The 22978-nt window shown below is 37.0% G+C and overlaps 3 protein-coding genes across 14 annotated transcripts in view; 2 read left to right on the top strand and 1 right to left on the bottom strand.

The window, feature by feature from the left end:
- Nucleotides 1–94: 94 nt before the first annotated feature.
- LOC143215175 (large ribosomal subunit protein uL14) lies at nt 95–11964 on the top strand. 5 transcript variants are annotated; one of them, XM_076437076.1, is made up of 10 exons: nt 95–666; nt 1703–1937; nt 2253–2393; nt 2479–2728; nt 2813–3369; nt 3574–3930; nt 4002–4097; nt 4169–10359; nt 10648–10749; nt 10984–11070. In XM_076437076.1, the coding sequence occupies exons 2-8, from the start codon at nt 1725–1727 to the stop codon at nt 4232–4234; spliced, it is 1680 nt and encodes a 559-aa protein (XP_076293191.1). In that variant the 5' UTR covers nt 95–666; nt 1703–1724; the 3' UTR covers nt 4235–10359; nt 10648–10749; nt 10984–11070. The 5 variants fall into 5 exon arrangements, with proteins under 5 accessions (XP_076293191.1, XP_076293190.1, XP_076293193.1 ...); XM_076437075.1 differs by having other exon boundaries at nt 4169–10749; XM_076437078.1 differs by lacking the exon at nt 95–666 and adding an exon at nt 2054–2161 and having other exon boundaries at nt 1799–1937; nt 4169–10749.
- On the bottom strand, nt 5039–10133 carry LOC143215179 (metaxin-2). Of its 4 annotated transcripts, XR_013010307.1 has the most exons (5): nt 9991–10133; nt 9112–9691; nt 8428–8565; nt 7550–7682; nt 5039–7458 (listed from the first exon to the last, which is right to left on the bottom strand). XR_013010307.1 is itself a non-coding variant. In XM_076437088.1 (4 exons), exons 1-4 carry the CDS (start codon nt 10034–10036, stop codon nt 7649–7651), a joined length of 798 nt encoding a protein of 265 aa, XP_076293203.1. In that variant the 5' UTR covers nt 10037–10133; the 3' UTR covers nt 5039–7648. The 4 variants fall into 4 exon arrangements, 3 of the variants coding, with proteins under 3 accessions (XP_076293203.1, XP_076293204.1, XP_076293202.1); XM_076437088.1 differs by having other exon boundaries at nt 5039–7682; XM_076437089.1 differs by lacking the exon at nt 8428–8565 and having other exon boundaries at nt 5039–7682.
- A 2651-nt stretch (nt 11965–14615) lies between the features above and the next one.
- Nucleotides 14616–22978, top strand: part of Arms (Ankyrin repeat-rich membrane spanning) — a 39772-nt gene continuing 31409 nt past the window's right edge. For 4 of the 5 annotated variants that reach the window (XR_013010306.1, XM_076437052.1, XM_076437054.1 and 1 more), the window contains exon 1: nt 14617–18511. The gene's annotated coding sequence lies outside the window, so the exon portion shown is untranslated. Of the gene's footprint in view, nt 18512–22978 lie in introns of all 5 variants that reach the window. The other variant, XM_076437050.1, reaches the window with a different exon arrangement.

Here is a 22978-nt window from a genome sequence, read left to right as displayed (position 1 = left end):
TCGTATATTTTTTTCACATATTTTTGTGATTCGCAAACATGTAACAATAGTTGTTTTATATATTCTAACATTTAAATACAAGAATATTGTCTCTAACCGATTTTGTAATGCATTTACACTATGCTAGCTGTATCGTCGTTTAACCGTGAACAACCGTAGCCGTAACATATATAATAACGTAACCGACGTAAAAAATTTCTTTTTCTTTGCATCAAACATTGTAAATAGCATTAGGTAGTTCAACGAGTGGTACTTGGTTCGATTTCTTTTAATGAGCAAGCGCCGTTGTAAGAATTGGAAAGGAAGCTTCTTCAAAAGATAGATGTCGCGTTGGTAACCGGAAAGCTTCTCGGAAGTAAATCAAGTTGCGATAAAAACCTTGTTGCGAAATAATATTCTATTTCCTCGACGCGAAGTTTCCCGTCGGACGAGAAATAAATTCGATGAATTTTCCCGGCAGCCGAGCGTCTCGAAACACGTGGACAGATAATCGAAGTGTTGAGTTTGATTTATGATGTATTTTCGAGCGACGCCGCAGCCATGATTGTTTAGTTTCGGGGGGATGAAAAGTGAACGCGAGCGAGGGATTTGAATGAAACGCGTACGTGGATAACGTGCTGACTTGTTTCTGTGTTTAACGAGCGTGCCGGTTAGTTCAGAGATATGGTAAGCAATAGCATTAGTCCGAGCATCGGTTAAGTGTCTATCCCCGGCGAATAGTTTTCGCGCGAATTTTCAGGTGTTACGATTGTTGTTGGGTGCCGCCGCTAACGCGGCGCAACATTGCACTTTCAAACTTTCGATCGATTCGCACCGAATATTACGACTATAAAGTCAACTAGCTATGGAACATGGGCGATCATTTCCCGCGATTTCCCTTCGATCTTACGACGATCGGTTGATTCCGCGTCCAAATCGCCTGTCGTTTTTCCGATAACGTTCGAAAACGTAACCGGGTATTACACCGCATATAAATCGATATATACTTATAAGTGTATGCTGCATGTGTGCGTACATACGCGGGTTTGTGTGTGTTTCGCTCGGTGTGACGCTCGGATGTGAGTATATATGCACCTACATATACAGGCACTACAAGGTACGAATGTTCGATTTCGATTCGATTCTTCTGGAAATCGATTCTTTCGGCAAAATGATATTAATCTTTTGAATGAGAATCGATTCTTTGCCGGAAAATCGGTCTGAAAAGAATCGCGACCTTATTTTTCTTTTTTTTTTGTAAGAAGTAAAAACAGACTGACCAATAGGATTCTTTCGTGTACCATCGATTCGATTATTTTCAAGAATCGATTCTTTGCGGAAGAATCCCATTGGCTAGTCTGTTCTTACTATTAAAAATAAAGGAAAAAAAAGTCAATTCTTTTGAAACAGATTTTCTTGGAAAAATCAATTCTCAGATGCCGAAGAATCGATTCTTTTTGGAAAATTGAACATCCCCACTACAAGAATCCGTGGATCAGGAACGCCCCTTTTTACGATACGATCGAATTTCTTTCCCGCGCAATTTCTAAAATATTATAAAACGCTAATTATTCGGAATTTCGAATTACGCATATTTAGTATTTCTGATCGACGAGCGAGAAAATTTTACCCGTTTATTCTCGGCCGAACGACGATTTCTTTTATTGTAACGAGACTTTTGAATGTTTTTCATTATTTCTAATGGCATTATAATTTGTTTTAGGAAATTTAAACATTTCTTTGAAATGTGGTTACGAAGTGAGCATGTTAGCAGAAGACTGCGTGGTCGCTTAAACATAAGCAGTATACCGAGATCAAAAATTTCAAACCATCGAATACAATTCAGCAGTCTAAGGAAACTCCCATCGATCGGTAATAATAGTCATCGTATTAATAAACCGAACAAATGCAGCAGATTAACACGTTGGAGGCGTAGATGCACGCATTTCCTGAAAGAAGTAAGCAACTACTGTTACTTAAGTTCCAAACTTGGATTATTTTTTGTGTACATGATACATTCATCTTTCGTATGATCATGTTACTGTTATTCGCTTATTATAAATGATCTTTGCAGGTCATTTATTAAAGCAAAACTTGACTGTTTCTTAAAAAAGAGATACTTTCTAACTAATCAGCGATTAATGGTTAAAAAGAGTGACTGACTAACTCACGAGGATGTTATGTAATTAGATTTGTTAGACCTGCAATCGAAGCCATTTGGTTACTATAAGGACGCCAATTCAGTTTTGTTAAAAAGATTGTTATCTTCGTAGGCTTGTAAAGAAAATGTTTTACATTTTACGAAGTCTGCGCCTATTAGACGAGAGAGAGGACCTCGTAGAAGAAAATGCATAAAGCGGTCAATGGTTACTTCAACTCCGTTACATCGATCTTCTACAAAAGATGCAGCCGCTGTAAGTGGGAAACCATCAAAATTCTATGTATGTTGGGTTACACTTTTTCATATGATATAAACACATATAATTTACAATCTTTCAGCCATCAAAATGCACACCGGTATCAAAAGTCTCTGAGGAATCTAAAGAAAACTGGAATACAACAATTCTCTCTTTGTACTCGTCGATTTTGAACACAGACACATGCTGTTCCTCCATATCCACTATACATGATTTCAAGCCTTCCATTCCAAGTGTATCATCACTGACAAATCTAATGCCTCCAGCATCTATAGGATCATCACACACAGACCTTTCATATGTATTAGATGATGAAGAAAACAAGAATAATGGTAAACAAATTTACTGTAACACCGCAAAGCAATTGGATTGCTCGCCTTTCAATGTGAATCAACTATTATTTCGTTTTGTTGCAGATGCCAATTCAATGTATTACTCTGCTTCCTGTTTGCAAACAGACACACCCGAAGAATACTATAGTTTAATACACTCTACATCTATGTATGGAACTCGTACTTTCCCGACCGACAAGTATTTTCCAAATGGAAAATACGCACTTAGCAACAATAATGAGAATAGCAGTAATTTATCAAAAAATCAATATTCACTCGACAGTCATTCACCGAAATATGAACCAGGGTTTAACACTACGAAGTACAATGCATCAACCATGTACAGTATAAATCATCATCATTCATCAGACACAAATGGGAACGTTACGGAGAAATATGATTCCGATGATATCGATAGCGATTATCACGATGCCGAATACATGGAGGTCGGAAGCGAGGAAATAGTAGAAAGTTGCGATGTAGAGAATATGGTTACTCATGTTCAGGAAGACTGGGAGCCATTCGATCCTTATGTCTTCATCAAGCATTTACCACCCCTAACCCCGGCAATGAGAGCTAGATGTCCCGCTCTTCCACTTAAAACACGCAGCAGTCCAGAATTTAGTCTGGTATTAGATTTGGTACGTCCACTTTTGAATTGAATAACTAAATATTAAAATTGTGCGGAAATACATACAAATTTAAACTAGTCTTTTGTCCAGTTGCCTCCCTTAAGGAATTCAAGAATTTTAGCTTTGTATGATTGTTAGAATATCAATACTAAGACCAAATTCTACAGTAAAGAGAACTCAAAAGGAATACTGAAGTATATTTTTGTTATATAGGATGAAACGTTGGTTCACTGCAGTCTACAAGAACTCTCGGATGCAGCGTTTCGTTTTCCAGTTGTCTTTCAAGATGTAACATACACGGTGTTTGTCAGAACGCGACCGTACTTTCGTGAATTTTTAGAACATGTCTCATCATTATACGAAGTCATTCTTTTTACCGCGAGCAAGCGTGTCTACGCGAACAAGTTAATGAATCTGTTAGATCCGACAAGGAAATTGATAAAGTATCGTCTGTTCAGAGAACACTGTGTTTGTGTTAATGGAAATTATATCAAAGATCTGTCTATATTGGGTAGAGATTTATCTAAAACTGTTATTATTGATAATAGTCCACAAGCTTTTGGATATCAGGTAAATATGAACCTAATGGTAGAAACTGTTTCAAATTGTTGCTTATTCTTAACGAATATTACTATTTACAGTTGGAAAATGGTATCCCTATAGAGAGCTGGTTTGCTGACCGTTCGGATACTGAGTTAATGAAGTTGTTACCTTTTTTAGAAAACTTAATAAACTGGGTGAGTATTCTCATATTTGATAATTAATTTGCTTCTAATCAGATATAATACAGAAAATATTAATTTTGTAGGGAGGGGATGTTAGACCACGTATTAGAGAAAAGTTCCGACTTTTTAGTTTTTTACCACCAGATTAATTTAGGTAGTAAGCACAAAATTAAAGTGGAAGTATCAGCCTACCTAGGTATCTATATGTATGTACATCTTACGAATGCGTGCAATACCACACGCCAAAAAATTTATATAATTTGCAATAATCATCGTATTTATAAGTACGTCCAGTGAAAAAATTTTTGTTAGAAAGTACACTTGCTTTTGTACATTGATTTAATCATGATACATTCGTTCGTATTCCATTTACTATCGTCAAACTATGGATGGTACTTTCCTTAGAAGTATTTTTTTGTATAAAACATGATTGATTTTAAATTGATCTCGTGTCGAAATTGCGTTGTTAAGAACTATCAATCAAGACAACCTAGGAAATATTAGAATCTATATCTATTAAACTTTGGGCAGGTACCAATCAATTAAAATGATAGATAATAAATCTTTATAGTTCACAGACCAATCAAGATTTTTAATAATATTGTCTGCTAGAGCTTATTTATACATTTTACAATACACTCACTCATTCTTACATTAAATGTAATGCGTACTATTTTAATTTGTAATAATCGAGAAACATTGGTTCATTTCTTCGTTGTCAAAAAGTGCTCTAGCAGCAAACGTTCGAATAGATCCAGGCGTCCCTCAATTTACATGTACATCATAGGAAACCAATAATAGAATTGTAAATTATATCATCGAGTACATAATGTAAAATCGGGAGATACCTGGACCATATTTTCATCAAAAATATGATAATTCTTTTAATCGTTGATTAAAAGTATTGGAATCAAGTTCATTAAATGTGCTGAATACTTTTAAAAAGAACATGATAATATCAACACATGATCATATATTCGCAACTGTCTGTTCTTTTAATTTAGAACTATGAAGCTTATCAAATTCAGTTTCGGACAGTCGAATATTATAGTTAAATTGTAAAGTTACATCTGTTACATACAGAAGTATGCGAAGCACTTATTATACATTTATCTAATCACAAAGCTAGCTTAAGAAAGCTAACACTCACAAGATAAGATCATTGCAATAGCTATCAAACAAAAAAAAATAGTAAAATTCATTGAATAGAAAGAAAATATAGTAGTAGTATACAGATAAAAGATGAATATAGAGCAAACTTCCAGTTATAAACACAAGTATCTTCCGTTTCTCACAATATTTTTACTTATATATATATATACATACATATGTATACAATTTATATGTATATTATATATATGTGTATATGTATATGTTATATACATATACATATATATATACATAGCGAAAAAGGAAATCATAGCCATGTAACAGGAAGTCCATAAATGGAAATACTGAGCTCGTACCTTCAGTACAAAAAAATGATTGTATTCATTGTATTTATAGTTGACTAATTCAACTTGACTGTGTTTTTGGCAAACCTGTCTGCACAAATAACGTCAGCTATCTGTTGAGATAACGTCCTAAAACAAATTCGTACTATAGTTTGTCGTTATTAACTTTTTTATTTACTAGATCTTCGTTTACTATATCGTAGTAAAAGTTACAACGTCTTCGATTCAAGCTTAGTCATTATAGCAAAAATGATCTCAGCCTGTTTTCATTCAACCCTTTTGTTCCCAAAGGTGACTGTAGTCACCCTTAAATGATTGTCAACAACTCTGGTTGAGTTCAATATTCAAATTTAATTAGTCCAACGCACGCGCGCACACACACAGTTGTTTATGATTCGTACGTATATTATATACAAATCATTTGAATAAAATTCCAGTGATCCGTGTAATACAGAAATGCGGTATATGTGTAAGTTGATTGGAACGAAAGGGTTGAACAGTGTATTCAAACTGTAAGTGTTGAAGCTTTAGTTGAGCACTACAAGTATAAATCAATATAGATTGCAGGTTATTCGAGTGCATATGTATTTATATTCGTAATTCCAATGATGATTATGAATACACAATATGTATGTATCTGTATGAGCGTGAGTGTGACAACTATATTATTATAACTACACCTAATAAAATTATAGAGTTGCGTGTAATCCATAGACGGAGACCTATATCAAAACAAAACATCCATGCAAAATAATTTAGCAAAGCGAGAAGAACGTGAGAATTTATATCTTGTAGTCCTTGCTATACTTCAAGATCACCATAATACGTTTCACATTACGAATTCACAGATGTGTAAGATCTATCCTGTTACAAAGAAATGGTAGAAGTGCTCGAATTCTTTTCTAAATTGAACGCCATTTTTATCGATTACCTTTAATGGAACTGATAAGAAAAAAAGAAAGGTGTTATACAAATCTGTAGAACGAAACACGGAGTGAGAATCATTTTCAATTTTGTATGTGCATGTTACGTAAAAATGGATTCAGTGTTCTAGTTTTATCGCCACAAATTATTCTGTACATTTTTCCTTTGATACGATGATGTCGACAATTACTTTTTGCTTGATGATCAATCATAAATTATGTACACCTCTGTTTAAATCATAAATCTATACATTTCTGTGTAAGTTGTAATAGAATCTCTCAATCATATTTGTTATCGACGGATATTATCGAGAAATAAAAATAAAAGTAGGGAGATTGTACAAGAAAAATACATGCTTGTTATGTGCGAAAAGAAGCGTTTGTATTATTAATTCTTTTATTCGTCATTTAACATTGAATATAGTAAGATTTAAGTTTATACTAAAACTGCGAACATTTCCTTTTTATTTTAGTAACATGCCACCATATCGAAAAATACATTTACAAAGTACATTTGAATAAGTTAAGGTACTTTTTTTTACAATTCATTTAGTGCACAAATGTTGTCATAATTGTCGGTATTTGTTTAAATATATATAAGCAATTATAATCGGCGTTTGCTGTATAACCGAACGCTGGAGACAAGAAGTATGTAACAGACTTATAGCAATGTAATTGTAGAAATACAGACACATAGCGATGCAAAAAGTTGCATAAATATTAAATATTTATTTTCAGTAATCAATTTCGCATGATATAAAATCATTTGAACATTGGTGTCAATAACTTATATTTACGTTGGGCAGTGTTTTATGATACAGAAGTACGTCGTTTTTTAAATACAATTTCTAAAAGTACAATTATATACAGAATATGTATCTATGACTGAAAAATCACTCATTGGATGATTAACACCTTCTAGTCGCGTTTAACGTCGAAACAATTATATATATTATATATAATATAAATGCTGATAGCAGGTACGTTGAAATAATCCTTGGAAACAAAATTGACAATAATTATTAAATAAATCGTTCATCATTACTTCCGACAAATTTTTCTGTAAAAGCATCTAGCTCAGAGATACCTTTCGTCGGTTATATACTCTTGCGGTATTCCAAGAACATACATTTGGAAATCTCCAAAGTCGCACTTACTTACTTCTCGCCTCCAACGTTTCGTTACTCTATTTGACCCCTATTGCTTGAGGAGAACATATGCTGAAAAACGTCACGTGCAGTATTATGTACTTAAGATAATACATTTCATGTTCAACATTATTATATTTTCTCTAAGTAACAGTTACAACAAGTTAACTAACAATACTTTATTTTCTATACAATTTACTACTATCCCACCATACTCGAACTTCAGACACATTGAAACATATGTTTATTGCTGCCATTCCAATAACATCTTCCCTCAGGTATTTATGTATTTGTAGTGATGTATGGCATAGTATATTACGTTGTTACTGTAATTTATATAGGTTGTCCCAATGAAATGGAATAAATGGCATAACATAAAAATTGCAACACAATAAGGACTGTATAGAAATTTATTTAACGAATTCCAAATAATATATTCGGTTCCTTAAATTCACCTACTGATTTTTGTCATAAATGCATAAAATCCACAGTCGAATTATCGTGTACCATCTGAAATAATGTAATTTTGATTTGTGAAGTTTTTCTAGACACCAGTAAATACATAATATGTATTTAGGAGATTCCATTTAGCTGGGACACTTTGTATTTTTCTATATCATACATCGTTTCACTTTTAGAAAACTATATATTTCTCTGAATTCATTGAATGCTGCACAGTGTCGGCGTCACGTTCTCATCTTTGCGAATATCGCGTGCGAAGCATAGGAACTTAATATCAACGCAATCGGTATACCTGAGCTCGATGTATTCGAAGTTCGAGTGTAATTCTATCTAGTCTTTTGGATGCCGGTAATACCTAGTCTCAATGCGTTTGCAGTGCTCCAAGAGCAGCGTATATTTCTGGACAATATTCGCCAATTTGTTATCAGGTAGATTTGTCGTGATTATAGAAAAAACATGTCCAAAGACTAAGGCGTCTAATTCGTTGGGTGTCCTAGAGATATAATTAAGTAATAAAATTGATCATTCGTGGACTAATCGAATGAATTAAATAATAATAATCGAGAGATATAAATGTATGTATTATATTTCATGCAATATAACAAACTTCGTAACAAAATAATATAACAAAATAAGCCTTCAGAAAAATCAAAATTCAGAAGAGTCTTCTGACAGCGGTGGCAGCGATTCAAGGGACTCTGAACAATTCCAGAGGGTTTCTTTGGAAGAGGTACTGATAATTTCAAAATCATCAACAGATCTTGCCGAATCTTGCTTGTCTAATAATTTATGGATTCTTTTTGTATGATTAATAAGCTTGGGAAATTGCTTTATAGTTGTAGCAATATTTTGTACCAGTGTACAATATTGTGGGCAAACAATAATTAGGAGAGAGATATGACCGTATACCAGGGCATCTAGTTCTGTGGGCCTTTTAAATTGAAAAGTATATACATAATGTAGTTTAAAATAAATATTAGATGAAATATTAGATGAAAAATTAGGTGAGAAATATTTTAAACACATAATTTATACTTACTTGTCCCCAGAAAAGTATTCATTGCGATCCAATCTCTCCGATAATGCTTTACAACAATTTTCAACCTCACTGCATACTTCTTCTATGCTCTTGTTATACCAACTAAGTACATTGAGTTTCTTTATGACATCCTTCCTTTTTTGCCAGTTCAAAAAGTGATTCAAAGGCCATGGATATACACTTCCATGTCTTACTTTGGTTATATGGTTTAAAGTGTCTTCGTCGACCCAGGAAATGTACAATTCCGCGTTTAGAAGTACATTATTAACTAGAGACATGTAAGCTCTCATATCTGCCTTGCAAGTTGATGATAGATTGCCGGATAAGCTTTTGCCTTTACTTTCTACGAAGGATACGATTCTATCGAATTCTGAGTGTATGATTGAACCGCATTTAATGAATGGTACACGACCAGTGGGAGACATGTACTCTGCATTGTGTCTCGACACTATTTCAACTCCGATGCCACACATTTTAAGAAAAGCTTCTACGGCCAAACAGTTCGCATAATCGGGCAATAGTATCTGCTCGACCACAAATGGTTGATACAAAGCTATTGTGTCAGGTAATTCCTCCTTAGCTAAACAAAAAATTTGCACGATTCATTGTTTTGTAGATTATGGGAGAAAATTTATTTATATACAATCAATACTTTGAATCTTGTACAATTAAGTGCAAATAATAAAGCAGGACGAAATTTGTTAATCTATACGTGTTTTATTTGAAAACATTCAATTGTTGCGAATGGATATACAAAAAGAAAACAACAAATATATGCTTAAGTGCTATTACTCAATAGATTACTCAATAGAAAGGTTAAGTTTCGTACAAGTGAGAGATGTGATACAAAATATTTAACGAAATGAATTTTAGAATTACCTTCTAATTCCATAGCAATTGTATCTTCTAATAGATCACTAGGCATTTTGTTGTTAATTCAAGTCTTAATAACGTTTGAAAATTTCACTCTTTTTCTTTAGCCTCCAACTTCGTCAAATGACAGGACAAAAGTATTATTTATATGTATGTCGGTAATGTCTGGAACTTTTGCTTTAACTTTTTCTTATAATAAACAATAACACATAAAATTAGGATTTAGGTAATAAATAGTATTTACGATCGAAATGAGTGATTATCAATTCTAATTGCAATTCAATTTTTTATTTGACCGCGATACGCAACCGCTCAATTCAATCTAACAATTCATGATTGAAACTTTTGATAAATCATTGAAGATCAACGATTAATGTAAGTATATTATTGGTAATTGATGACTAGTTTTAACAATCAATAGAATCAATCACGATTTTCACGACAGTTTTTGTAACTAATAGGTATTAAAAATTCATCCAAATTAAACATTTTGGCAGATGAGTGCTCGACTCTGATGTATACGTAGACAATTCTAGTAATCTCTATAATAAAATTGCTTATTGTCTATTTGAATTTCAGTTTATCCATCTAGATTTCATTTAATGCGTAAATGTATCTGATATAGTTATGCAAAAGCCGATTTGGTTATTTGAATATTGCTAGCGTTTCCGCGCCGGAAGCGGCTTAACACGGTCTGCGCAAGGACTAGTGCGCTGTAAACAGCAGTTTCTTTCTCTTTCAAACACGCCAAGATGTCGAAGAGAGGTAAGTCGGTTTTCGTGATCGGAAAGAATCCAGGGAAATCCACCGTGAATTAAGTGATCAGCTCAAAATATGTTGTGAAAACAATAGAACAATGTCCACAACGTGTAGCGGCGAGAATAATTTTCCGTTAATTCCGATGGAATTGGGAAAAATCGATGATTACGTTCGGAGCAAATGCCGCGTTAGACGTGTCCATCAATATCAACAATTAACATGGAATTATTATTTTTCAAGGACGTGGTGGTTCCGCGGGAGCGAAGTTTAGGATATCACTGGGTCTGCCAGTAGGAGCAGTTATTAATTGTGCTGATAATACTGGTGAGTATTTTCGAAAAAATTACAGAAGTCGCATGTAACCTCAAAAACTGGCCATGTTATGGCTGAGAATAACACATGGCTGATTGTCATTTACAGTTATAAAAAGTTTTACACGAAGTATCTTTGCTATATACCGAAGAAAATAAATCTGAATGAATATTAGTCACTCTAACGGAAGTGTTTTGGCAAGGGAGCTTGCAAGACAAACCCAAGCAGTAATGTTTTCGGTAGCCAGTAGTTAATGGTTAATTGTTCTCAGTTTAGTTACTTTCCTTTGTTGAATTCATCTATTTAGTACAAAAGGAATGAATTGTGACTCGAAACTTTATCTAATTTATATATATAAGTGTATGACATTGATTTTTGTTACAGGTGCAAAAAATTTATATGTCATCGCAGTCCAAGGAATTAAAGGCAGATTAAATCGCCTTCCAGCTGCAGGATCGGGTGATATGATTGTCGCCACTGTGAAGAAAGGAAAGCCTGAACTCAGAAAAAAGGGTAATTTTTTATTGAAAGAAAAATATATTAGTTGTGCTTCGTAGCACAATAGTCATAGATTTATTCGTATCTCAGTTTTGTCTTGTGATACATTGAAATTTGAATGTACGGTGATAGTTATTAATTATTTTGATTATTACAGTGATGCCTGCAGTGGTGATAAGGCAACGAAAACCATTTCGGAGGAAGGACGGGGTGTTTATATACTTTGAGGACAATGCAGGCGTTATAGTAAATAATAAAGGCGAAATGAAAGGATCAGCTATTACAGGACCTGTTGCAAAAGAATGTGCAGATTTATGGCCCAGGATTGCTTCCAACGCAAGCAGTATCGCTTAAAACATACTGTATAAATTTATCGTCCTTAATAAAATATATTTGAGCATTTGCTCAACATTTTGTTTGTATTTCTTTTTCGTAGCAATTTATTTGTCTTTTTTTATTAAGTTCAGTCAGTATCATTCAGAATATCAGTTAGATATTTAGTTGTATTTTTTCATGACAAATAGGGAGCACCTTCAAAATAAACAAATGTAAAAAGAACAGCAATGATACATTTATACAGTTCAAAGATTTAGGAACTCTCAAAATCATATTTGTTCCTGTTGAATTGGTACCGATACTAATAGAAATAAAGAACACGAAAGAGAAGGAAATGGTGCATACAATGAATGCAAAAAATCTAATTCACTACCTTCGGTTATTGATAGCCTTTTAAATTACGTCTCCGACTAATAGGAAAACAGAACAACACTGGAGGTATTGAACAAGAAGTACGCGAGAGCTAATGAATGCACTTCATTGACTTGATCATGAGATCCTGTTAAGTTTCGAGTTTTTCTGATCGCTATGCAGAACAGCATTGAAGCTATTAATAAAAAAATAAAGGTACAAACTGCGGTTGCAAACAACTCACGCGGACCTCTTGAATTTAGTATAAATATCATACAAATAAGAAAATGAAAAATGGTAAAAAAACATTTTGAAAATCTGCATTGCATTTGTACATACGCAAAACAAACTACGATTATACGAGCTAAAAAAGCTTGTTAATTGATAATCAAATGTTGTGGTTGCAATCGTTAATCGTTGACGTCTGTTTTTTTAATGGAGATATTTTAGGCCATTCCTAAATAGTAAATGTCCGTCATATTTCTGTGACTTATATTTTCTGTACCAGAAGTAGGACGGACAGCTTGACTATTGATGAACCTCGGATCTTGTTCTTGGAAGAACAGATTGCAATTGCATTATACATTGCCCAACTCTGGGAAGCACAGTACAGTACAGAGTACAGTGAGAGTGATACCAGTGATACAGAGTGATACTCGGCCTCTGATGCTGGCATATAGCGCACGTGCATGAGAAATCAGCTGTTCACTATCGCAGCGCCAGCTGGTGGATGACGCTTCAGACATCAAGCAAACGAAAGCGAGGTAGATTTTTGTGTTGCGATTTTATCGTTCGACCGCCCTGTATTTGTTAAACCGCCAGTGAAACACAATGCGATTCGCGGTCGAACAGAGAATGGTGCTTCGAATTCGCGTGCGTGCTGTTCGTGTTGTTGAGTAACGAGGTCCAGGGATCCTCGAAACAATCGCACTCTCTCTTTCTCAGGTGAGGTTAGAATTCTCACGACGAAAAGCTTCCCTTGAATTCTACATAATCGAAGATCGTGACGAAGAAATAACATCCCTTCAAACGAAATCATCGCGGTCCTTCGTAGAGCATTGCTTATAAACGAGAAAATCCAATAGTTTATTCAGTTTCATCGAGCATGCCACACTTTTCGATCATTGTAAATGCATGATGTTTTTTCTTCGATTCATTTCCGGCGTACATAGGTAACGAGTTCACTGTTGACTGTCTTTCCTTTGTCTCGAGTCTGCAGGATAACGTTCATTGTTTTCGTGTCTCGTTTAAAGAGACGCGTACAGTCACAGTCAGCCTGTTAATCGAATAGAAGTTTTATTACGTATATCTACATTGTTTAATTTTTGCGAATGGACGTTTGACATGATCAATTTCTCGTTATACAGTTTTAGGAAGAGGAACAACTGTTTTTATCATACATGACGACATCAGACACACGAAGACATCGATCTTTTATTTAATTGGTAAGTACAATCGATAGATAGGAACAGTTGTTTGGTTCGCAGGTAATCATTGACATCTAACATGCATATCTGTCGTTGTCACGATATTCAAATCTATTTTACGTGATCCAATCGCGTATCCTATGCGTTAACCTCTAAACCTTCGATTAAATAAGTTTAGGTCACATTGGGTAATGAGATTAGATTTTTCTGCAAGAGAAACTAATCGTATCAACGGTTGTTTTATTCATACGTATTTATCAGCAATTTGTACAGTTCGAATTGCTCAGTTTGGACGAAGATACGACATTAAATTATTGAACTGATTAATTCCGTGGTTCTCATCCCCCTTCTCCGACACGTACCAGTATGTTATAAATCTTCCAAATATGTACTAGTAGTGGGCGGGTACCCGAGCCTCGGATCGGGTCGGGACTCGAAAATTCATGGTACCCCAAATACTAACAAGACCTTGACGATTATTTGAAAGATCTGTAAACGATTATATTGCGTTCGAATTTGAAATCCGTGTAAATCAATTCTGGGAGGTAGTAGACCAAGGACTATACGAATTGGGTCGTGAGTAAATTTTGAAAAGGGAAACGCGCGCGCGTGTGTATGGAGCACACGGCCTATTGAGAACAGTTGTCGCATAATTTACCGTAATAGATCGATTAAGTCTCGAGTTCGTGAACATCGACGGATCGAATTGGTCGATTTCTCGTGTAAACAGAACCGGAGGCAATTGTCTCGGTCAGTAACGGGCGAAACTTTCGTTCGCGAAGTTCAAGTAACCGTGAAAGTGAACGCGCCTAAGTGAATTTTCGCGGTAGATGTATCTCGCACGAGTTGTCGTTTGTCAACATGAATTCGTGGCTGCCCGACCCTAGAATGTGGTGGACGTTCGATTCGGATTCGAATTGGGTAAATATTGTAATATTTTCGTGCGGTATTACCGACCGTTGTTCCATACAATTTCGTCGCGGGCGCAATAAACATTTTCATTGATGCTTTATTAGCAGATTTAAAAACGAATTGTTTAGGGGTTGGGAATCAATGATGCTATTAAAACTGCACAAATATGTTTCTCTATGAGAATTACAGAAAAGGGTAAAACTTACGATTGATTAAGTTCTACTGCTTCATTTAACTGTGATCAAAGTCGGAAAATGTGGCGCATTTAAAAAAATCATTTTATCTGTTGGTTTTTAGGATTTTACAGTATTCTGAACCCTTGATTTATGAACACGTGTTGCGATAACGTTTTGGGGGGTCGAAGAACGTCGTATTCTAATTTCGCGATCGGTCGATTCAGGAAATCGTGACTTGGCACCGGAGTCCGTAGTACATACGTACCAAGCTCGATTCATCTGTTGTTATCTCGAAAAGGCCGGCTGTCCTACTTATTTATATTTATGTATTGGAGAGCACGACCGAACGGGACGATACGATTTGTCGTGAACGTGGCCGAGTTTCGCGTCGGGAATTCAGCACGACCACGTAATTTCGTTACTTTCATTCAATTCTGCCGTTTACCGTTCCGATGTCGACTGGACCGTGCGTCGCGTCGCGTCGGCTAGATCTAATTACCAATCGAATATACACGTTCGTAAACTTATTTATAAAATGTTACCGTCACTGTGAAATATTAAATCTCCACCTATACTCGGATCTCGCATTTTTTCCTATAAACGCATGCACTTGACTGATGTTCAAAGGGGCCGCTGCCTGCGGTGACCGGGTCCCTTTTGACCCATCATTGAATATTACTGAAAATTGTTAGCTTACTGTTGTCGATGTTTTTCGACTAATTTTAAATAATTTTAAATCTAACCTATTTAAAAGATTCAACGCTATTTCATCTTCGATGGACTTCTAACACAATTATTAAATTTTCAAAAATGTCCATAAGATTTGAAAAATACAATTGTTTTAAAAAAGTTAGTTTTGTTACACAATGTAAGAGTCTCTCTATTTAATAAAGGATAAAAGGCATTCACGCACAGATAATTTTTCTTAACTATTAACTATTATCAACTATTGGTGCTTTTACCATATGTCTATAAAAAAAATACAAGTCGGAAGCCCACGATTATGGGGGATTAGATTATTGTGTCTGAATAAAGTTGGGACGACCATTCGACAAGCCGAAGGTATTTGTATCTAACAAAAAGAAATAGTACATACTGAAAATCCCGTTATCGATCGTCCGAAAGGTCTGCAGATAGCCGATACTGTGAAGCCTCGTTCTGAAGTATCTACTCGTCGCTATCTGCGGTTCCCCCGATCGATAAAGCGTGAAATCACGCAAAAAGCGGCCGATTTTCCGCTATTAGCCTAACGATGATACCGGGAGACGATTAATTGATTCAGTTGCCGTCGTTTCGGTCGTGGCTAACATAAGTTAACCGATTGCGTGAGTCTACGAGGAACACGTGCGCTACGTAAAGTTCCTCTTCTTGCGGAGAAGGCAACAATGGCAATGCGCGAGCAATTGTTGAAGAAAGATTCGATAGAACGTGTGGACGATTCTGTAGTCTCGCCCTATTTACCCCCTAACAATATTGGAAACCGGAAAGGATATCGGGTAAATAGAAGTACACGGGGAGAAACATCTCCGTTTGTTCGTTTTTCGAAGCAGTGGACCGACAATATTAGATTCCGCCATTCGCGACGGTACATCGGCGGATCACGCCTTAGAAATCTGCGGGTGAACGCAAGATAAACCGGAAGCAGAGGGAAAAGCCTTAACGGAAACATTAAAATTATTATTACACACTGGACTTTATGCAAAATAAAAATTGTCTGCATTAACGCTTCATCTGCCGAAACTCTAATAATAGAATTTCCAATAATTATGCTGTACCAGAAGGAAGCTTAAAAATCATATATAACCCCAAGAAAAACGATCAGACTACGTTGAAGGGGGTGAGTTGTAGGCTCATCATTGAAATTGCTATTACTTCAGAAAATAGCAATTTTTGTCAGAAATGTTATACAGGGTGGACCAATAACTTTGACCACCTTGAATATTTCCGTTGTTTAAAGGTTGTGAAGATGTTTCGGAGTGTTCAAGGTCAGCTTGATTTCTTTAAATGGGATTACTTACCTTTAGTAATTGTAAACCGATAGTGTCCGAAATTCGCGTAGAAATGTATGAGTGATAAATGTTCGTTTTCGATTGGCATAGTTGGCATAGTAGGGGAGCAATAAAATATTATCGAATAGATAATCGCGTTGTTCGTGGATACTCGTGTTATATAATAACGTGAAACGCACATATTGCGAAAGAAACTTTTAGGACAATAGCTGGATGTTATGTTCGTCATTTTGCCAATTTTTAATATAATTTAAAAAAGCACACAATGTATGCAAAAGACAACTATTTATTTCGGATCTCCGGTTATATCAGACTGTACATACCTTCTAGCGGTAGCGACCAGGAAAACGGCGTAAATACACTGACGATGTAAACAGGTAAAAATGCACATGTCCCGACAACGTTACGTTGATCTAGACCCGGTGACAGCGGTTGGCAAAGTTACATTCAGTGATAGGGGTCAGCAGTCGAAAATCCTTTTTATTTCCGTCGGTTCTGAAGATTCCGCCTCTTCGTGGGGGCAGGGGGACAACGGCGTGTTCCTATTCGTTGTTTTCTCCACCACCTGGCGAGTGGTAGGACGATCAGTCCACGTGGACGGGTCGCCCACATGCGTCAGGTATCGTCACCGTGGCCAATTGTTCCCGGCGGCAGTACGCGAAGGATGTTGGCCCGATCAACAGATCTCTGTGTCAGCGTTCTGTCCCTCGAGACCTACTTACATTCCTCGCGACGCGACGCGGTTTCGTTCGCTCCACTTTGACCTGTAGCCGTCCTCGTCGTTGACGAAAAAAACTGTACTTACAAGATCCAACGAGGCGAGCCAGTGTGCGCCCTTTGTTAACTATCCGAGAAATGGAACATAGATTAGCTTCACCATTTATTCTGTAACAAATTTTATAATAGGACACAAATTTGAAAAAAGTGAGGACGTAGTTCTAAGTGTACCTTTCATCAAATTTTAAAAATACGTTGTACCCTGTCCGAGTAATGGAAAACAAATTTGCTTCACCACTTATTCTGTAACTGTTCCGAACAAATTTTTTAGTAGGACAAAAATTTGAAAAAGGTGAGGACGTAGTTCCAAGTGTCCCTTTCATAAATTTTTAAAAATACGTTGTACTTATCGATTTTCAAATCGACCTGCTGGAAGCTCAGTCCGAGGTTCCGTTTTTTTTTGGAATTGGGGGAACACTTATAAGCGTGCCTTACCGTAACCACCGACGCACTCGAGCGGCAATTGCGTGCATTTGTTTACATTTGTTTACATTTAGTGACTCGACTCGACTCGTAGGAGGTTGTACGTATAAAACAAATTTTCCGCGTCGTTCTGAAGGCGGTCGCCGCACGTCGTTCCACTTTGCTGACTCTTTTGTCTCGCGGATGAGAGTCTAATAAATCGCGGCCCACCGGAGACCGATTTAGTGCGCGGCCGACTCTCGTCGCGGTTCATTTGAACGCCGCAGGTGCGCGGATCTAAACGACCCGATGATCGGCGAACCGCACCGTCGGGACGATCATTGTCGGTCCGCTAAGTGCCCGTGTCAGTTCGCTAAGTGACCGGTGATGTGCGGTTTCTGTGTACCTTGTGCGAACGTCTAGAGAGTTGTTCACAATTGGAATAATTTCGAGGATGATTCGCCCTTGAAGTCTCTGGGGGTGGTTTGGGGGATGGGACTTGGTGCAGGAAATGACTGTTGTTGCTACCGAGTGTTGACGTGGACTTTGTCGACGCGGTTCGCTGCAGGTTTGAGTGTGGAAAGTTTGTTTAAAACGTGTGATTAGTTTAGAAAGTTTAACACTGTCGTTGCATATTACAAATACCGTTTGTTCAAGTTTGAATAGACGCGAACAAAGTTGGGTTCGGAACAAATAGTCGTTGATGAGCTTATGTTTAACATTATACTTTTCGTTTTTAATTCTTCAATTTGTTTTTAGAATATTCTGTACATTCTTGTCGACAAAGGACGAACCACTTCTTTGAAGCATATTGAATTAAATTAGATTTAAACAGTTTCAATATAAGACTATAATGTTATTGAACGTTTTAGGAAATTTTCGGTATCGATTTTATAGCATCGATAGTGTGGTGTGATGAAAAGTGTTCGTCCCTAACACTGAAAAATTCTTTTGGAACAGCAAAGTGTAGAAATCTACGACTGGCTTTATTGAATCCTTGATCGTAGTTGAAATGTGAAAGTAATGATAGTACATGGGGTTAAATTCATTAAACCGATTCAGAGGCAAATCAATTCTTATTTAATTCCCGTTTAATGTAGAACATTTTTGCATAAAGGTCTACAATTAGACGCAGTTGGTTTCCCAACCGCAATATTAGTTAAATTAAAGAGCACGATAAAAGAAGAGGAGAGTCGAGAAAATAGTATAAAGATCCTCAGCTCGTTAACGCAAACCTGGTCTCGGGATTTCCCTTAGTATTCAGATCGAATCATGCTCGTTCCCCGAATGACTGTTCCTCGTCACTCGGATGGCGTTCTCGGCTGCAGGCGGCGAGCCTCTTCTCGGCTTTGTCATTGAATTAGCGATAATCGAATTCAAAGTCACGGAACACTAAGTGCGACTAATTGTCCTTGGGACACGGTCTGCGTTACTCGAACCGGATTATCGGATTCGCTATCGGCGCGTCGTACGCCACACGTCTCTCTCTTTCTTTCTCTCTTGTGCGCGCGCCTTTGCTCTTAGGTGAGCTGCGCACAGGTGTGAAAGTTACCTGACCGGTTGACTACGGTGCATTCACGCCGGAAGATCTATTCCCGCGGTCCCTGAAATCGAGCACGTGGCCGACGACGATCGATACACGTGCGATCCTCGTTTCCTCCAGTCTAAATCCGTTTCTTTTGAGGGTCAGTCAAACATCTCGTCTTTAATGTCCTTCCATCCGAGAAAAAACTGTAGTTCGTCCGAGGAAAAAATAATGTCCTTCCATAATACAGGTAGTAAGGGTGCAAATTGGTTTCCAGGTACCCGTAATTGATCAATACACAGCAGATCTTTGTGCGAAGAAAAAATTTTCTACTTGGATTGTAACAATCAGGCACTCTATAGAAATTCATTAGCTTTGTCAATAGTCCAATTAGTCGAAAATAATGTATTTTGAAATTCTCTTAAATCTCTTTGATCTTTCTCCCGCTTGTCATAAATACATAAAGTCCGCAGTCTATTGATCACGAGCAGCCAAAAATAGATTTTTTATCACACGACCCTTCGTGTGAAAGGAGAGTTCACAGTCTTTGTAAAATCAAATGTAAAGAATTGAGAGTTGGTTTAGAATAATTTTACACATATTGTTGTTTAAAGCCGTAGCACACAATATTCAATCAATGTCTCCCCTCTGCGAAATTCGTTTGATATTTTACAATGGAGGAACATTGCATTGAATAGAAGATTTTAACAAGATGAGCAGCGTACTCCAATGTTTCAAAATAATTCGAGCAATGTAAGCTTTTTAATTCGAATGAATCACGGTTTTAGCTCCAAGACGCACCCTGCCAAATAGTAGATTTTCTCTGTCGCTCAGAAATTATAAGCCAAGCCTATAAATAGGTCTCGTGAAGCTTCATTGAAGAATTCTGTTGAATGCGACTCGAACCCGCTTCGAGAATTTCATTTTCGCTATAGTACAATTTTCCTAGTAAACGGTCGATATGAGCTGTAATTTCAGACACAAATATTTAACAATTTCCTATTAATAAGTTTAATAGTCTTTCTACTTCTCACTCATGAAAATATTGCCGAATATATCCTGCGGCTATCTAATACGTTCTTAGAACCCGCCTCCATTTGTTCATATTATGCACGTCTTACTTATGCAATGAAAAAAGTTGTTACGTCATAGTTAGCCAATCTCTCGATCTCGTAATTCTTCATTGACAATTATGCGACGGTTTTTATATTGCATAAGACGCTCGCAAGGAAAACAACGCGGAGGATACAGGCTGTTCAAAATGTTTTGCTAAATGTTCCATCTAAATTTACATTGTTAGTGTCTACTTCAAATCGTGAATTCTGTACATTAATTAGACCAATGCTGATCTCAGAAAAGTAGGTTCGAAGAATACAAAAAAAATAGTGAATCATTTTTGTTAACTGAATTCCACAAAAGCTTAGAGATTAATTTAAAAAATCAAGAAAATTTCTTTGAAAATACAAATTCGCTTCGGTGCAAAAATTGGGTTTGTTAAAATTGCACTCGTCGAATTTCCGCATATTTTCGCTGCGAGAATCCAACAATTTTTCTGTTCATTTAAAATTTTTCGTTTCAACATTGCAATTTTTGCACGTGCGGAGCTCGTGGTTTACTGACGCGCGGTTTTAGTAATAATTTTCATTGTTTGGAGGCCGCTGAGGTATCGCGGCCTACTGAAATGTTACCGTCGTAAACGCTATCTTGGTTTATCGGGCACTCGAGCGAGGAGTGTCATAATCGTTCGATAATAATTGCAGCGTCGGCTGATAACGGCGGGTCGATTATCGACGAAAATTTCATATCCCGTCGTTCGCACTTCCTTTCACCAGGCCGACAAAGATATCACAGTGAAAGTTCAGGTCGTGTGCCCGATCATCTAGCCAATTGATTTCCTACGGAGCGTATTCTCGGTCGAGCGCAGCACGGTGCCATAATCGCCACGAGTTTGCTAAACGTTCGCCATAAAAAAGAGAGAGAGAGAACGATTCCCGCCGATTTTTATCACTGAATTGTGCTAAGAAAGTCGAGATACTGGCGAATCTCGACAGCATAATTGGTCGCGGTTAGGTAACAGACAATTATGTGTGGCTGAGGATAGTGGTTTTGACCTAATTGTAACTCTGTTGGAAAGTTCTGCTAACGATATAAATCACCAGAATTAAATTGGAGACACGTTTACATACGTAGACTCTTTTAAAATAATCGGAACGAGCACAGAATTTAAAAGATTTTTATGCAAAATAGTTCTGCATTAATTGCGGACCGTAATCTTTCTATTCATTGCCAACTATTCCATATTGTCCAAGTGATTTACGACGATCCAGCGATCTATTGATCTTCGACGAAACAATTGGATTTCATAGAACGAGTCCGCAGAAACCAATTGTACAATTAATTACGCAGGACAACAAAGCAATAAATTCGCGAGGGGACATTTTTTCTCGCGGACCGATCGATTAATCCCAATTGATCGAGGAGCGAGTGATCGGGTGGACGAAGGTCACGTGTTTAATAATTATTCTGTGTGCCGGTGTGTGTACGTGCGCGTGTCGCTCGCGCGGTAAGGATTTTTGATCGACACGTTCCGTAACGAAAGCAGAAGAGCCTCTTTATCTCTGGCTATCAGTTTCGCGCGATTATGCGAGCTGCGAAGCAATCCGAATTGTATGAGTATTGTCATCGAGGCATCTCGGTCGAATCGTCGCAGCCATCTCGTTCTGTTTCGTGACGAATAAACTCGACGATCATGTCTCATCTGCGATCGAAGAATAAATCGTCCAGCGTCGACGAGACGCCGAAAAAGGTGTCGAAGCAGGGCGAGTACCGGAGGATTCAGTTCACATTGCTGAAAGGACACCTGGAGCATCGTCTTCACGAGGTAACCCGATCGTTTAGGCGAGTTTACCTTATGCCAGTTCCCTATTTGAACTGGGACGATGGGGCAGCGATAGAGAACTTTCGGATTTTTTCTCGATGAAACTACTAAATCTTTTGTTGAGAAACAGTTTTGCACATTTTCGTATGTGTTTTAACAACATCCACACATTTTTAGAATGCTGAGAAGTCAAAGTTGAGCTAGCTATCGACGATTATTCGTATCTGCGATAAAGAAGGTATTTAGTTGTTATGGTTTAGGATTTTTTTTGAAGATTCGTTTGTAAAAAAAAATAGTTAGTGCCTCTTCTCTCGTCTATCCATCTTTGTGATATCCTTATTAAATTTCCTCGTGAGAATTCGATAACTGTGTAATATAGCCCGCAAAAGTTGAATGCAATTGGTGCAACAGTTTCCGAGTTGCGTTCGGCGCTGCGTCCGTCCGCCGGGATCTATGAGATTAATAAGGAAACAAGCGAGAACTATAGCGACAAGAGAATTATAATTATTTAAGACTCTTGAAATAGCCGTGCACCATGACAAAACGAGCTACTCCGGCGTTTTTTTCAGACTGGCGGCGTCGCCAAGAATACATTTGGCCACATCGCCTGCATCCTCTCTTTTCCCGTCGCG

Source organism: Lasioglossum baleicum, chromosome 13, assembly GCF_051020765.1.
Source record: "Lasioglossum baleicum chromosome 13, iyLasBale1, whole genome shotgun sequence".
Classification (NCBI taxonomy): Eukaryota; Metazoa; Arthropoda; class Insecta; order Hymenoptera; family Halictidae; genus Lasioglossum; species Lasioglossum baleicum.
Note: the sequence above shows the minus strand (reverse complement) of the source record. Positions and strands in the feature narration are given on the sequence as shown.

Coding starts and splice junctions, on each gene's coding strand:
- LOC143215179 (XM_076437087.1), bottom strand. CDS start 10,036: ATGCCTAGTGATCTATTAGAAGATACAATTGCTATGGAATTAGAAG. Junction 9,692..9,990: donor AATTGCTATGGAATTAGAAG/GTAATTCTAAAA, acceptor TTTTTTGTTTAG/CTAAGGAGGAATTACCTGAC. Junction 9,004..9,111: donor GAATACTTTTCTGGGGACAA/GTAAGTATAAAT, acceptor TCAATTTAAAAG/GCCCACAGAACTAGATGCCC.
- LOC143215175 (XM_076437076.1), top strand. CDS start 1,725: ATGTGGTTACGAAGTGAGCATGTTAGCAGAAGACTGCGTGGTCGCTTA. Junction 1,938..2,252: donor GCACGCATTTCCTGAAAGAA/GTAAGCAACTAC, acceptor TTATCTTCGTAG/GCTTGTAAAGAAAATGTTTT. Junction 3,370..3,573: donor TTAGTCTGGTATTAGATTTG/GTACGTCCACTT, acceptor TTTGTTATATAG/GATGAAACGTTGGTTCACTG.